This window comes from Cebus imitator, unplaced genomic scaffold, assembly GCF_001604975.1.
Source record: "Cebus imitator isolate Cc_AM_T3 unplaced genomic scaffold, Cebus_imitator-1.0 Scaffold509, whole genome shotgun sequence".
In the NCBI taxonomy this organism is placed as follows: Eukaryota; Metazoa; Chordata; class Mammalia; order Primates; family Cebidae; genus Cebus; species Cebus imitator.
This window is the reverse complement of record NW_016107824.1, coordinates 28,880-44,080: the sequence shown is the minus strand read 5'-3', so window position 1 is coordinate 44,080 and position 15,201 is coordinate 28,880. Positions and strand designations below refer to the sequence as shown.

General features: G+C 62.3%; 2 protein-coding genes across 3 annotated transcripts in view; one reads left to right on the top strand and one right to left on the bottom strand.

Moving 5' to 3' along the window:
* CTU2 (cytosolic thiouridylase subunit 2) overlaps positions 1–1,947 on the bottom strand; it is a 9,597-nt gene extending 7,650 nt beyond the window's left edge. Inside the window, exons 1-2 of the mRNA XM_017513905.2 lie at positions 1,800–1,947; positions 1,215–1,289 (exon numbers count right to left, since the gene is read on the bottom strand). Of these exons, the coding sequence (XP_017369394.1) occupies positions 1,215–1,289; positions 1,800–1,867 (143 nt within the window). The 5' untranslated portion in view covers positions 1,868–1,947. The remainder of the gene's footprint in view (positions 1–1,214; positions 1,290–1,799) is intronic.
* Positions 1,948–1,981: 34 nt separating this feature from the next.
* RNF166 (ring finger protein 166) lies at positions 1,982–11,868 on the top strand. Of its 2 annotated transcripts, none has more exons than XM_017513907.2 (6): positions 1,982–2,232; positions 6,960–7,116; positions 8,636–8,748; positions 9,299–9,398; positions 9,758–9,865; positions 10,792–11,868. In XM_017513907.2, exons 1-6 carry the CDS (start codon positions 1,982–1,984, stop codon positions 10,855–10,857), a joined length of 795 nt encoding a protein of 264 aa, XP_017369396.1. In that variant the 3' UTR covers positions 10,858–11,868. The 2 variants fall into 2 exon arrangements, with proteins under 2 accessions (XP_017369396.1, XP_017369395.1); XM_017513906.2 differs by having other exon boundaries at positions 9,284–9,398.
* The last annotated feature ends 3,333 nt before the right edge of the window (positions 11,869–15,201 follow it).

Sequence of the window (15,201 nt, the reverse complement as noted above, 5' to 3'; positions counted from 1 at the left end):
ATATATATATATATATATATATATACATAAAAAATTAGCTGGGAGCAGTGGCGCTCACCTGTTGCCCCAGTTACTTGGGAGGCTGAGGCAGAACCGCTTGAACCCGGAGGCCAAGGTTGCAGTAAGCCAGGTTCACGCCCCTGCACTTGATCCTGGGTGACAGTGAGACTCCGTTTCAAAATAAATAAATGTCATCACTCATTCTGCAAACATATGATGCAAAAAAGGCACGTGTTGGGCGAGTCTGGTGGCTCACGCCTATAATCCCAGCACTTTGGGAGGCCAGGGCAGGCAGATCACTTGAGGGCAGGAGCTCAAAACCAGCATGGCCAACATGATGAAATCCCGTCTCTACTGAAAATACAAAAATTAGCCAGCCATGGTGGTGGGTGCCTGTAACCCCAGCTACTTGGGAGGCTGAGGCTGAAGAGTCACTTGAACCTTGCAGAGGCTGCAGTGAGCCAGGATCACGCAACAGCACTCCAGCCTTGAGCGACAGAGAGACTCTGTCAAAAAAAAAAAAAAAAAAAAAAAATTACCTAACACCACTGAGAATTAAAAGAGCTGAAATGAGAGAGGCCTGAGCCTGCCTCCGGGGAGCTGTGATTCCCGTGGAAACAATCAAACAATACAATGGTTACCAGCCAAGAAAAACATGGCAAGGGCCATAAAAGAGTTACAGATAAAACGAACATCCTCACACCCCGGCGCCTCTGGGAATTAGCCTCTGCTCCTGTGCAAAGCCTCACCTCCCCCTCAGACCTGGGGAAGGCTGGAGGTCTCCTTCCAAGCCTCTAGCCAGTCCCCGAGAAAACAAGCATCTCACAAGAGATAAACTTTCACCCAGGGGATCTGCCAAGTTCCCAGAATGCTCTAATCCGCCCCTAGATGTGTTCCAGCTGCCCCCAAATACCCATTCCTCCTCCACCTAATCCCAATCTAGACACCACGGCCCCACTTCCAACTGTCCTCATCAGCTCCATTAGAAACCTCGCCAGCTGATCTGTGGCTAGCTCATGGTAAATTGCTTGCCAAGCAGAAAACCAACGCTTTCGCCTCCACTTCCACACCAGGGGCACCGGGGACAACATCAAAAGCAGGAAGAAAATAAGTAAACGATTATATAAAGAAGAAACAAAGCCTCAGAAGCGGGGACTGTCCTGTCTGCCTAGCGAGGCTATGTCTGCCAGGGTCTCGGCACCTCCAGGCCTCACCTGCAGAAGGCATCTCCGGCTCGTATCACCACCACCGGCTGGGCTTCCCTGCACTTCACACACTTCTGTTCGCGGCTGTGGAGATGTGAGGGAGGGAGAAGGGAGGAACACAGATATTTGGGGAACTCCTGTTCCTGAACCTGAGTTGGGTCAGAGTAAAGCATCTTGTGACACACACAAACCAAGGCTTGTGTTTTGTCCAAACTTAAAAAGGCTCTTAGGGGGATGTTTCGCCTAAAAAACAAGGCTCAGGGCGCACATAAAGACCGCTATTCGATCTCCCAAGGCTGGCACAGAGAGGAAAGACAGCTTCACTGAACCAGTTCCATACGCATAAGGGTGGCACTGTCAGCGGCAGAGACGTCCCCAGTGGCTGCTAGGATGATGAGAGGTGCGAGCCAGTGGAATAAGCCCCCTTCCTAGGTGCTCGTCACTGCCGGACAGTCACTCCCCGAGTGCTGCGGAGGGAGGTCCGCCCTCCACGCGGCGCTCGGAAGTGACGGCAAAGCCCGACCGGGACCCTCGGGGCAGGAGTGCAGCGGGAAGGCGTGGGGCGGCTCCGCGGGTCCGGCCGCCAGTTCTTACCTAGGCCGCGGAGCCGAGGGCGGCTCCCGGGGCGCCGGCTCCCCGTAGTCCTCTCCCACCTGACACATGCCCACGCCGGGTCCCCTCGCAGACTGCGGCGACTGCAGCGCGAGGGCGCGGCCTGATGACGCCAGCGCAGCGCCGTCACGGCCGCCAGGCACGGCCGGGGGCGGCGCCCTCCGATGACGTCAGCGCGGCGCAGTCGCGGCCGTGACGCGCTGGCCGGGCCGGGCCGGGCCTGGACAGCGGGCAGCGGGCGGCGCGGGCCTGGCCCCGGGATGGCGATGTTCCGCAGCCTGGTGGCCTCGGCTCAGCAGCGGCAGCCGCCGGCCGGGCCCGCGGGCGGCGACAGCGGCCTGGAGGCGCAGTACACCTGCCCCATCTGCCTGGAGGTCTATCACCGGCCCGTGGCCATCGGCAGCTGCGGTCACACGTGAGCGCGCCCGCCGGGGGCCGCGGGGAGGGGGCCGCGCCCCGCCGCGGGGGGGATCGCTGGGCCGGCGGCCGCCCCGGTGCAGCCCCGGACTGGGCGCGCGGGGTCCGGGCTCCCCTGCGCGCCGCCGCCGCTGTCCTCGGGGCGCGTTCGTCCTCCGCCCGGGCGCCCGGTCCGCTGCTCCTGCGGCTCCCGGGCCGACCTGCGGCCCTGCCCAAGCTCGGGGTCCCCGGGGTCCCCGGGGGCTGCGGCGGGCGCTCGGGTACTCAGAGGGCCGCAGGTGCCGCCGCTCCGCTGGTGGTGGCGGCGTTGCTCCTGTGGGGCTGGAATGGGCAGTTGTGAATAAATGACTTGTGGCTTTTGCTATCGACTCTTGTCCGGACCCGCTGTTTGCCCGTTTTGACTACAGAGGAAAGGAGTTCCCTGAAGTTTAGAGGGGTTGTTTGGAGTCTGATGTTACGTTTTCTTTGAAGGAGAACTTGGGTCACAGCAGTCACTGACTAGCCAGGCCGCCCGGTCCGCAGGGGAGCAGACACTGACCCCCTTGCTGGGGTTTCCACCGGCACCAGGGCTCAAAGCTGCTTCCTGCAGGGTGTTTCGGGAACAGAAACTCGAGGACGTGGCTTTCCTCCCGGCGGGGACCTGAGCTCAAGCATTGTGGAGCTGCCAACCCCTTTGGGAGGAAGCCGAGATCGGAGGTCTGCTCCACAACCTCTCCCAAGTGCTGGATAATACAGCTCTTGAGCAAAATGAGCAGTGGCGGGGGTAGAGAGCGAGCAGGAGGGCTTCCCCAGACATCCAAGCTGCTGAGGTGGTGGAGGCTAGGGAGGTGCACCCAGGCTGGTAGGAGTCTCTAGAACATTTTGCAAGCAAAGACAGCTGACTTCAGAGGCTCCTACTACAGAGGGAGCTGGTGGCTGTGTGCTGGGCAGCCACGGAGGTGGCAGGGCCAGTGTCGGGATGCAGAGCTGCTTGGTTACCTGTGTCAGGTGGCACCGGTCCCTGCCCACGCTGGGATAGCTCTACCGACTTCTCCTGTGAGGCTGCTAAAGGCTCTGCTCCCGCTCCTCCATCTCTCTTTGCTGTGACATTTTTGTGTGGCAGCCTCTGAAGAGGACTGTTTTTTTTTTTTTTGGAGACGGAATGTTGCTCTTTTCACCCAGGCTGGTGCAGTGGCGCTACCTGGGCTCACTGCAAACTCCACCTCCTGGCTTCAAGCGGCTTTCCTGCCTCAGCCTCCTGAGAAGCTGAGGTGCCCCCCACCATGCCTGGCTTATTTTGTATTTTTATTAGAGATGAGGCTTGACCAAGCTGGTCTCACACTCCAGACCTCGTGATCCCCCGGCCGTGGACTCCCAAAGTGCTGGGATTACAGGCGTGAGCCACCGCGCCCAGGGGGACTTCTTGTGAGCAGGTAGTAGCAGGTATTTCACGTGTGTTCTGCACCTTCTCATCTGTTACCAAAGACTGCGAGGCTTGACGTGGGCCTGCTTTTAAAAGCCTCCCATGGGCTTTGGGTGTCAACACCTTCACCTTGTGGTGACCACAGCATTTCCACTTTCCTGGTCAGCACAAATAGGTATTTGCCCTTGTTTTCCAAAGGCGTGCTTTCCTAAAATGTGGTTTTCATCACACAGAATCCAGAACTGCAAGGAATTGCGGAGCATCTTTCCTATAAACTCCTCCTCTCCCACATGCTTCTCGGTAGAATCTGACAGCCATCCTAGTCTCACTGTGGGTCCTGCGGGAGCGTGTCACACAGCCTGTGCCTTTCGAGGGCTTCTACCCCTGACTTTCCCTGGCAGCTTTGTCTTCTGGCCGCATCCTCTGGCCCTACCTTTCTGTTTCTTGCTGGTGTTCCTCAGGCATGCACGCAGACGAGCACAGACAGTTGCAACTCTCAGGGCCCCCTCTGTAAGCTCCCAGCCAGAACAGCTTCCTCCTCCAGGGTAGATTTCTTGCGGTAGGAGTACCGCAAGCACCCTGCTCTAGCCTTGGGCAGGAGGTCCCCTGGGGGCCCAGCAGGGACTGTTACCACTTAGGGGACAGTCTGAGCAATAAGCCATCTCTAGAACCAGCAGCCTGTGGCCAGGACACATGTGATCACGACCCCGCCTGGAAGGCCTGTGTGAGCAGCCTCCACCTGCGCAGGGCAGCCGTGGGCTGGCTGAGGGCCGGCCAGGCAGATCCCTGAAACGGGCTGTCCAGCTCCTCAGCTTATGCAGCGGCCAGTGTGGCAGCGACACCCCATCAGCAGTCCCCAGTGCCTGCTGGGAGGACTGGTGTGCGGTCCCCCCTCCCTTTGCAAGGCTGTCACGCCCCCACAACACCCATCGCCCTCAGCTACTTCCTTCAGCCGAGAAGCTGCTCAGCACCAGCCCCTGGGTGGGTACAGACAGGAACTTCCTGTGGGGGCAGCGGGCACTGCTCCTGGTTGCTGGCTCTCTGGCCACTGGGGTGGTCATCGCTGGAAACTAGGCCAAGGGCTGCACCCACCTGGGTACCTCGTTCTGCCTCCTGCTCCTCAGGGGCCCGGCTCCCCCGCCTGCCAGGCTGGGTTCCCTCTCATCTTCCTCAGGCCCGGCTCCCCCGCCTGCCAGGCTGGGTTCCCTCTCATCTTCCTCAGGCCTGGCTCTTCCACCTGCCGGGCTGGGTTCCCTCTCATCTTCCTCAGGCCTGGCTCTTCTACCTGCCAGGCTGCATTCCCTCGTGTTTTCTGAGTCCTTCAGGGCGAGGCTGAGGCTGTCTTCCTCCTATCTTTCCTCTCTTCCTTCCCTAGCTTTGCCTGGGACGCTTCTCCTTCCACTGAAGTAGCCGCCACTCAGCCCATGGCCGTGCAGTGCAGGCGGGCTCCCGCCTGGCCTCTGGCAGCTTAGGGTTCGCTCAGCAGTCAGTGCAATGTTAGAAGATTCTTAGCGCCCCAGAAGGAAACAGGGCCCTCCCTGGCAGCCGCTGTTCTCCTTTCTGTTGCTTTGTTTCTGTGGCCGTTTAGCGAGTGGACTCCTGCCACGCGGTCGGCCGTGCTTGCTGTCTGCCCTGCATCGTTTCCCAGGCCTCCTGGCGCGTGGCGAGACTTCACACCTCTTCCCAGCCGAATACCCTTTCCATGCGTCTCACGCCAGACGCTTTCTTCATCCATCTGCTGAAGGGCACCTGGGTTGTTTCCGCCCCTCCCTGCCCTGAGAGCCTGAGCGTGGGGGGCCCCGGGGCCTCCCCACGTGGATCATCTTGCCAGCACCTTCCTCCCGGAATCGGATGGAATAGGTGGCCTTCACGGCTTGAGTCCAAGGGCCAGTGCCAGGGATGCCCCAGGAAATACCTGCTGGGGTGCTCAGGTGTGGGAGCGTGGGTGTCTCCTCCGCAGACCTGCCGGGACATCTGCTGAGACCTCGGGCCAGGTGGGTGAAGTGGCAGGAAAAGGCTCATTGGGGGCTGTTCACTTTGACAGGCCTCAGGATGAGTCCCACTCTCTCTCACACAAAGGTTTATGTGGGAGCCACCGCCAGGTGGGGCTCCATAGGAATCCAGTGGTGGGGAAAGGGCAAGGGGGACAGCAGGAGGGACATAAGACGCCCCCTCGGCCTTCCTCCTCACAGAAGGGGCCTTTTCTCAGGAAGGATGTGGAAATCTTGATGGCAAAGAGGACTCTGGCCCTTAATTCAGCTGAGTGGTCTGTGAACTCAGGAACTGCCCACAGTCCCGGCCAGTGGGGCTCTTACACCAGCACTGTGGCCCTGCCAGGGAGAAAGGAAACTGAGACCCCGGTCCCCCCGCCAGCCCCCCCGCCCCGCCGCCATCCGACAGGTTTCCTGTGGCTGAGGGGCTCCGCCTGCCTTCCAGCTCCTCCCCGGGGCTCAGCTGTCCCCACCCCCATGGCAGTCCTCCCCCAGCAGGATGTGGCTGCCGGGATCAGGCTTCTCTGTTTGCGCTGGGGCTCTCACTGGCTGGCTGTGCTCCCCTCTAAGGCCTGTGGGCGTCTGCAGAGTGGGAGGTGGCTGTAGATACCAGCGGAGGGTGTGTGGGTCCGGAGTGCGCCCAGGGCCACAGGACGTTCATTCTGTCCTCACGACGCAGTGTCTCCAGGCAGTGCCAAGAGACAGGGCCCATGGGAGCCTCAGGTGCCCCACGGCGGCCAGGACCTGAGCCTCTGCTCCTGCCTGCGAAGCTGTCCCAAGCCAGGTGTCTGCTACCCCGCCTCAGAGTGTGCTGCCATGGCCGGCTTTGGCCCTTCCCTGTCCAATGCTTCTGGAGGCCCTGGGGGCCCTGGGGCCTAGCAGTTTCCTTTGCCATGATTGTCTGAGTTTTGATCCCCTGGAGCGGCACTAGAAGAGTTTCCAGAGTCCCTGGGTCATCCCCGTGCCCCACGGCCCACCCAGGTGTTGTCCCCATGTGAGCGTGAGCCTGGTGGGCTGAGCGTGGGGCTCCTGCCTATGGGAGCTCCTCTGGCCCACACATGGTGGACGGCCGTCTCTATGGCTCTGTCCCAGCCAGAAAACCACAGGGGCCCTACTGTCAGGAGGGACCGGGGCCACGCTTTAGCCAGATGGGGCCCATCCAGTTGGGGGGCCTTGGGGGTAGGAGTGACTGTCTCTAGAAATGGCGATAGCAGTTGGAAGAGCTGTCCCTGCAGACCCCACAAGTGCTGGGTCCTGAGAAGGGGCCTGGGTGAGGCCTGAGTTTGGGAGACCCGAGTGGTGGGCCGGAGCTCAGGCCCCTGTCCCCTGCAGGTTCTGCGGAGAGTGCCTCCAACCATGCCTGCAGGTGCCATCCCCTCTGTGCCCACTCTGCCGCCTGCCCTTCGACCCCAAGAAGGTGGACAAGGCCACCCACGTGGAGAAGCAGCTCTCATCCTACAAAGCGCCCTGTCGAGGCTGCAACAAAAAGGTACTGCCCACTCGGGCCGTCCTGGGAGGCGGGTGCACTCGATGGGCGGCCTCAGCCCACGGGTTCCACAGAGGGCGGGGCTGGGGCCACCTCGCTTTCCTGTTGAGTAACCGCAGTCTCTGCTCCTACACCAGGAAGCTGGCCTGGGCACCTCCCTCCCCTCCGTCTTCATCTCTCCCTTCCCATTGTGACGACTGATGGGGGCCAGCCGGCCTGGCCCGGGCCAAGGGAACCCATGTGGGTCATGGCCAGTGAAGGCACGGGGCCTGAGCTGAAATCTTCCCATGCAGCCTTCCCCTGCCAGCTGATACTGGGGACAGCGCTGGGGGCTCCAGGGTCACCAGGGCCACAGGCAGGGTCAAGGACATATAAGGGCCAAGCACTCTCCAGCTGCCAGCAGTGCCAGAGCCGGGCGGGTGGGCACCACCACACCGCATCAGAGCAGCCCAAGGGCCTGCCACTTGTCATGGGCCTCAGTGGCCCCCCTTTTCCGTCCTGTCCTGGAGCCTGGCCTATGCCCCACAGCCCTCCCTGGCACACTCACCTCAGGGTGAGGAGGCCCCAGCTGGCGGCTGTTTCTTTCAGCGGCTTCTGAGGGACTGAGCAGCTATAATTGGTTGTGAATTATTTCTCACGTTGCCGCGTCTCAGGTTATGAAGCTCTACAAAGCACTCACACTGGAACGCGGCCCCTTGGGGCCTTTCCTCGAGGTCAGAGGTCCAGACGTCCAGAGGCTGCCCCCGATTCCAGAGTGGCGAGGCTGAGCAGGCTGTGGTCTCAGGTGCTTGGGCACCTCCTGTCTCCTCCCTGCTCCGCGTTCCTCTCTCCTGGGCAGACAGACAGGATCAGAATGGGTCACATGCAGAGCGGCCTCACCACACCACAGTGGCCGATTCTCTAACCTGGGTCTTCCAGCACAGCTGTGTCTCCTGGCACCTTGCTGGGATGTGGCGCACCCCTCGGAGTCCAGCAGCCCTGGGCAGAGCTGTGTGCCAGGCTTGTGTCCAGGAGGACCTCGGGCACCTGCGGTCCTGCAGCCTGTTGCCCTGGACGTTGGGCGGGCTGTGGATGGAGGATGGTACCCTGCCCCTGTGGAAGCATTCTCAGCCTGCCTCAGTTCCACGGAGTATCTGTCCCCAGCCTGGGGCGTGTGCTGAGTGGCAGGCTTCGTGGCAGGCTTCGTGGCCTCCACAGCCGCTTCCTTTTTCTGGAGCATGTATTTGAACCACCCCGAGCTCTGCCTCCCCCAGGTGCCGGAGATAGCCTCGCCTGCTTCCCACCACCCTTCTCCGGCCAGGTTTCTGCCCTCGGCCAGGTCATCCTCCAGTGACTTGCTTTTGGCCATGGAGTGGCGACTGCTCCGTGCCTGTGATTTAGCAGAAGGGACCGGGTCCCCCTCTGCTGGCAACACAGATGCTTGCTTGCAGTGTTCTGGTCCTGGACACCTGAGGTCTTGGCCTCCCCAGGACAGCCCTTCCAGATTCCCAGGACTGCCCTGCCCTCCTGCCCTGTCTCCTAGGTGACCCTGGCAAAGATGAGAGTGCACATTTCCTCCTGCCTGAAAGTCCAGGAGCAGATGGCCAACTGCCCCAAGTTCGCCCCCGTGGTGCCCACGTCCCAGCCCATCCCCAGGTAGGCCACCCTGTTGGGTCAGGGGAGAGGGACAGAGTCCTCAGCTGTTTCCTCACTCTGGGAGCAAGCGCGGCGCCCTGTCCCCGCGAGGCTGGGGAGTCACCCTGGGTCAGGCCACTCTGGGGTGGTAGACCGACCTTTCCTTGCCGCCCTGCAGGAAGACACCTGTGTCACCCTCCCTGGCACACTCACCAGACTCCCTGGGGTACAGACACCTCAGGTGTGGGGCGCAGAAGGAGGGTGTTGGCCAGACCCACAGGTCACCTCCCAGCGGGTGGACGGGCCAAGAGATGGCTCTTCCAGGGCAGCGCCAGCAGCCTCCACCCTGTGGCTGGCCTGGTTGTGTGAGGTAGACGAGGGTCCTGGGTGTGTTCTCAGGAGGTCACGGCGTGCAGAGGCATAGGGGGCACCCAGGCAATGCCGCGTCCTGCCGTCTATGGAGGGCGGCCTGGGGCCACGCCTGCGTTTGAGAGAAGCAGGTGGCAGGGCCCCTAGGCCCCCAGCTGTGCCGCTCACCCTACCCCCGCCCCGCCAGCAACATCCCCAACAGGTCCACCTTCGCCTGTCCGTACTGCGGCGCCCGCAACCTGGACCAGCAGGAGCTGGTGAAGCACTGTGTGGAAAGCCACCGCAGCGACCCCAACCGCGTGGTAAGCAGTGCCTGCCTGGCCCGGGGGAGCGCCACCTGTGCCGGGGGGTCTGTGGAGCCAGTCCCTGCGGGTTCTCGGTGTTCAAGCCTCAAAGGCCTCCTGGCACCCGTGGTGGGGACCTGGCTGCCCCAGCAGCACCTGGCAGGAACCGGGGAGCATCCCTAAGTCTTCAGGGTGACGCTCGCCGATTAATTCACTGGTCACCCAGGCATGTTCCTCTGGGTCTGGGGTGCCTTCCCAGGCTGGGGCACTGATAGGGGCTCGGGAGGGCACCCCAGAGGCTGGAAGGACCCCCAGTCCTGCGAGGCCGTGCCGCCTCGCCCTGGTCCAGCCTGGCCTGACCCCGGTGCCCCTTCCAGGTGTGCCCCATCTGCTCGGCGATGCCCTGGGGGGACCCCAGCTACAAGAGCGCCAACTTCCTGCAGCACCTGCTGCACCGGCACAAGTTCTCCTACGACACCTTTGTGGTAGGTGCCCTGCCGGGCCGGGCCCCGCCCTTCCTCGGCCACCCTCCTCCTGCGCGGGCCCCTAGCCAGCCTCAGGGTCTGCAGGACTCAGGGGAAGCCAGAATTAAAAGCCTCACTTCAGGTGGCTGCGCTCCTGCAGGTTCCGAGGGGCGGGGGGAGGGCCGAGAGCAGGTGGGGAGCGATGGTGGCGGAGCCCGAGTGGCCACTAGGGGGTGCCCAGGCCTCTTGGGGACGTGGACCACACCGGGCAGGTCCCTGCCTGCCCACCCCACGGAGCCCCCTGAGGGTGAGCCGGGCTTCCTTCCGGAAGCTTTCTGGAGAGAGCTGGAAGGACTTCCATCGCCATCGGCCCCTCCGGCTTTGTCTCCTCCCAGCCGCCGTGGGTCAGGCGTGTACCCAGGCCGGCAGACCCTCATGCAAACTCTTCACTCCTGATGGGGCCGCTCCCTGCTCAGCCCTGTGTATTCCTGGCCCTGGCTTACAATCCTGGTGACAGCTGTCACTCCCCCTGCCAGCCGCCCAGGACCCATGCTCCTGACAGCCTCAGGATGGAAAGTGTTGGAGGTCAGGGAGCCCTGGCCTGCCTGCTCACCTCGGACGCCCCAGGGCTTAGAGTCTGAGCTAAACCAGCAGCCCCCAGTCACCCCACAAACCCACCCAGCACCCAGTCACTGGGCGCACGGTGTCTGCAGACCCCTGGGCCCCCTCGGGCAACTAGCTGAAGATGAGAACTCCGGGGAGCAGGTGATGGTCACACCTGCACTTGGCACCTTTTCAAGCCCGCAGGCCCCATGCCTGCTGGGACGGCAGAGCCGGGTCCTTCCTGTGTCCTGCTGGAGGGAGGCAGGAAGGGTGGACACGCCTGTGTGGGTGATGGGCGGAGGGGCGGCCCTCAAACCCGGCGCTTCTCTCCTTCCTGTCTCCAGGACTACAGCATTGACGAGGAGGCCGCCTTCCAGGCTGCCCTGGCCCTGTCTCTCTCTGAGAACTGAAGGGGGCAGCGGCACAGCCACCTGCCCCTGTCGGGGTCAGGGATGCCCTGCTCCAGGGACAGGGCTGGGCTCCTGTGTCGCACCTGGCATCTCCTCGGAAACACGCCTCACCGGCCCGGGAGGAGCGTGCACCTGCGCAGGAGGGGAGCCGGGGCCGAGCCTCCAGGCCTGTAGCCGGGCCAGCCACCTAGGCCGCCAGGGCAGGGCCGCCTGGTCCCGCCGGGGTCGCTGGGATATTCGGTGCTTCTGGCCAAGCAGGCGGCCTCCTTGGGCAGGGCTGGCCACTGGGACCTGGAGCAGCCGCTGTCTCTTCAAAGCCATGATGCCCCCGCGTGGGAAGGAGGGACCAGTGGTGTCTGAGCTGCACTCTGCAGTCGAGCTGGGAGGAACCCCAGCGGCCGCGCTGCCCGCCCAGCCCGCCCGGCCCCGCCGCGCTTCCACCTTGGCACTTGGTACTGGCTTTTGTGACACTTAGGAATCCTGGCATCTTTTCTATATGATCCAGTGTGATCACCTTTTCACATTTTTTAGCGCAAAGACACAGCGGTTCCTCTTCATACTGCAGTATCTGTGTTTGACTAGGAATAACAGTATTTTTATGGAACATTTACAAAATTATATTTTTAAAAAAAACAAGCATTGTGGGACTGGGGCAAGGAGGAAAGGAGCAGCGGGGCCTGCCTGGGCCACCCACTCTGGGTCTGGGTCCTTGAGGTTTGTGAGTTTCTCTGATAACCAGGAAGAAATCCCAGCACCCCAGGCACACCCCAGGAGAGGCAGGGCCGGCAGAGCAGGGGCCCACTCCTGACCTCAGCCCACCATCACCCTCAAGGCTGACGGTGCCCACTGCCGGAGGGGACTTCGCCCTGGCTGTGTGGTGCAGCGCTTCGGGGCCTGGGCAGGGGCCCGCGTGGCAGGCCGGGCAACGCGTCAGCACTCTTTTCTGTTCTTGGCATTAATTGTTGCTGTCTTTTTTTAAAAAAAAAAAAAGTTTAAATAAAATGTCTCAGAACATCTCTAGCAGCCCCGACTGGGTTTATCCTCCGCGGTGTGGATCGCCAGCTGCTCTGTACGTGGGAGGCCGGCCGTGTCTTCCCAGGCAGCCCATGCTGGGGTGCAGCCTGCGGCCATGTGTGCCCTGACCCAAGCCTCACCCAGCCATGGAGGGTCGCACAGAGCCATGCCGGCATTGGCACTGGGCCCTCCTCCTTTTAAGGGAGTACGTGCTCCTGCGCCCACAGGGCTCCTATTTCCCACTTCCCTGGGCTTCTAACTCCTAGCTGCTTTCTTTTTTAAAAGCCGGGGTCTCACTCTGTCACCCGGGCTGGAGTGCAGTGGTGCGATCATAGCTCACTACAGCCTCCATCTCCTGGGCTCAAGTGACCCCCTGCCCTGACCTCCCGTGTCCCTGGGACTACAGGTGTGGGTGACCTGGACTGGTTTCTGAGCACACTGAGCGTTACGAAAGTGCTTGTAGCTCTGCGAAGGGTCACCATCAGGGGCAGGGGATCCCCTGTTTTGTAGTCTCTGAGGGCCTCAGGCTGACAAGAATCACCTGCTCGCGCACCCCAGAGCAGCCGGCCATCCAAGGTCAGCCACCGTTTTCCTGCTTCCTCCCTCCCTTCTCAGTTAAGGGGTGTTTTCAGTCTCTGTTCTGGATTCTTTTTTTTTTTTTTCTGAGACGGAGTTTCGCTCTTATTGCCCAGGCTGGAGTGCAGTGGCACGATCTCGGCTCACAGCAACCTCCGCCTCCTGGGTTCAAGCCATTCTCCTGCCTCAGCCTCCAGAGTAGCTGGGATTACAGGCACGCACCACCACACCTGGCTAATTGTTCTGGATTCTTTACTAGAAGGGGAGGTGGCTGTCCTGACCCTGAAGGCCACAGCTTGGGCCGGACATGCAGGAGCCTCCACCAGCCATCACACCAGGGGAGACGCCCCTTAGGGAGCACAGCTGACTTCAGACTGCACTTGCCAAGGGCCACCGGAGACCCCACCTTCCCTTCCCACTACTCTTTGACCCCTGGTGACATGGTCCTGTGTCTGGGAGGTCCTCACCAGGCAGCACCAAACATCAGGGAACAGCAGAGCTAGCTTCCAGCCTGCCTTTCCCTGTGGCCTTCCAGGAGGAGGCTCGAGACAGCCTCCCCAGGAAGCATGGGGCCTCCAACTGATGCCCAGTGAGGCAGACAGCGTGCAGAGCAGGGCCTGTCCCAGCGGCGGGTGGCTGTGTGTTCACCCTCTCCACGGCTGACCGGAGGGTGACACGGAGCAGTCACGAGGGCATGACCCTGGGTGTCCACGAAGCCTGGAGGTGGCTGTGGGCCCTGTCTGGGCGGACTGTGGCCTCAACTGCAGCCCTCGGGGAGGTGACGCCCAAGTCTCTGCGCCTCACCGGGGGAGGCTGAAGCACCTGCGAGTCAGAGTGGCTCCCTGATGCCTCGGGGGAAGGGGGAGGGGCTGTCAGGCTGTTGGGGGCGTGGACAGGCTGGGAACTGCCTGGCCTCCCAGGCTCTGCTCTGCCCCAGGCCCCCTGCTTCCATGCAGGCAGGTGCTTCGGGGAGTGAATTCTGATGCTGGCCTGTCTAAGACTCCCTGCTCTGTGTCACCCTCAGCTCTGAAGGTCCCTCCTGGGACCACGCTGTGACCGCTGGTGCTGGGGACTCAGCAAGGCCGGGGCTCGGTCGGGGGCACTGGGCCCAGGTGGGGCAGGAGAAGGAAAGGCTCTCGTGCCCACTGTCGCTCACGCTGCGGATGGGAACGGTTTTAACCAACTGTGGCCTCTGAAAGGCGCATGAGAAGCCCGTCCCTGTGTGCTTGTCCCACTGGGTGGCCCTTGTCCTCAGGCAATGCGACCGCCCTCCCTGACCAAACCACAGCCACACACCTCCTACCAGCCAGCATTGCCCAGAGTCGAGGACAGAGAACGGAGCCCAGACAAGGAGCCGACCCTGTCACACTCCGCCAGCCCCACTCCCAGACGCTGGGCTGCCTCTCAGCCCCACGGAGGAAGCTGAACCCTGTCCCCTCCCGGTTGGACCCAGGCCTTCCGCCACTGCGGCTCCGGGGGGCTGTGAGAGGAAGCCCAGGGCCCCTCCTCAGGGCACCCTCTGTCCCTGCACGTGGGTCTGGAGGCAGCAGGCCCAACCCTCCAGGTCCCCTCATGGAGGCCACAGGAGAGCTGAGAGCCGCAGGCTGGCGTCCAGGTGGAGATGCGGCCTCAGCCTTCCTCATGGGTGACCTGGTGTCTGGGAGGGGCTTCCCAGTCCAGGGGAGGACTTCAGAATGACAGGAAAGTGATGCCTCGGGGTCCCTTGGAACTCAGCAGACCTGGCCGTATGGGGAGGTGGCCTGAGGCTTGGAGGAAGGCCCCCAGCTCCATCTTTCTAACAAAGCCCTAGGTAGAGCCGGACGACTGCACTGGGATACAGTGGGGCTGTCCCAGCCACAGCGGGGAGGCCAGGCCCCTCCTATGGCCACTCGAGGGAGATACGCTGAAGCGCCTCATGTCATGGGGTGGGGGCGTGCACAGCGCCGGAGCCAGAGAGCGGCCCACTCAGACCACACAGGCCTCGGCGGCTGGGATGTGGGCCCACCGCTCTTGGGCAGGGCCCCGGAAGCCTGGGTCTCCCTCCCACCCTGGGGTACAGCAGGACCTGACTGGGAGGCGCCAAGCCACGGAGGGCTCCTGCCGGCGGGGTCCAGGCCCTTCGCAGACTTGCAGCAGCACGCCCTCGGTTTCACTTACGCGACAGCATGGGGAGCGCGAACCCTGCTGTCCAGAAAGCGCCACCAGGTCCTAGGGACCAGGGAACTTCCCCATTAGAAAAAGCTCAGGTGGCCCCAGGCTGGACCCCCCAAGAAACTGCCCGTAATTCTCATACCTGGGTCTCAGGAGCCACGACCAGCGCTCTGGGCACTCACAGGCGGCGGCAGCAGGGTGTGGTTTACAAGACGCCAGCCCAGGCCTTTCCAGAACCACAGGTGTGCGTGACGGGGGGCGGTTTCCTCCAACTGAGGGCCTCCCAGCTGCAGCTCCTCTATCCCAGGGCCCAGCGCACGGGCCACAGCAGCCTGACCCTCCCAGGATCCTCTGGGTGCCTCTGGGTGGTGCCTTGGCGTTCCTCTAATTTGGGGCCACCTGATTTTATGCTCATGTGGCCCTAGGGAAGGAGGCACAGGCCGGTGCTCCTGTTTCATAGATGAAAAAAGATATTCAGAAAACCTGCCCCAAATCCTCTGCTAACGAGAGGCACATAGGGCTGGCATTCCACTGTGGGCCCAGCTGGGTCACCTGAAAAACCCAGGAGGCCTCCACGGGGACCCTAACACCCCACCACAGGAC

Excerpts from the sequence above, each read along its gene's own strand:
- RNF166 (XM_017513906.2), top strand. The coding sequence starts at position 1,982 with ATGACGTCAGCGCGGCGCAGTCGCGGCCGTGACGCGCTGGCCGGGCCG. Across the intron at positions 9,399-9,757 it reads GCAGCGACCCCAACCGCGTG|GTGTGCCCCATCTGCTCGGC; the intron begins GTAAGCAGTGCC and ends TGCCCCTTCCAG. Across the intron at positions 9,866-10,791 it reads TCTCCTACGACACCTTTGTG|GACTACAGCATTGACGAGGA; the intron begins GTAGGTGCCCTG and ends TCCTGTCTCCAG.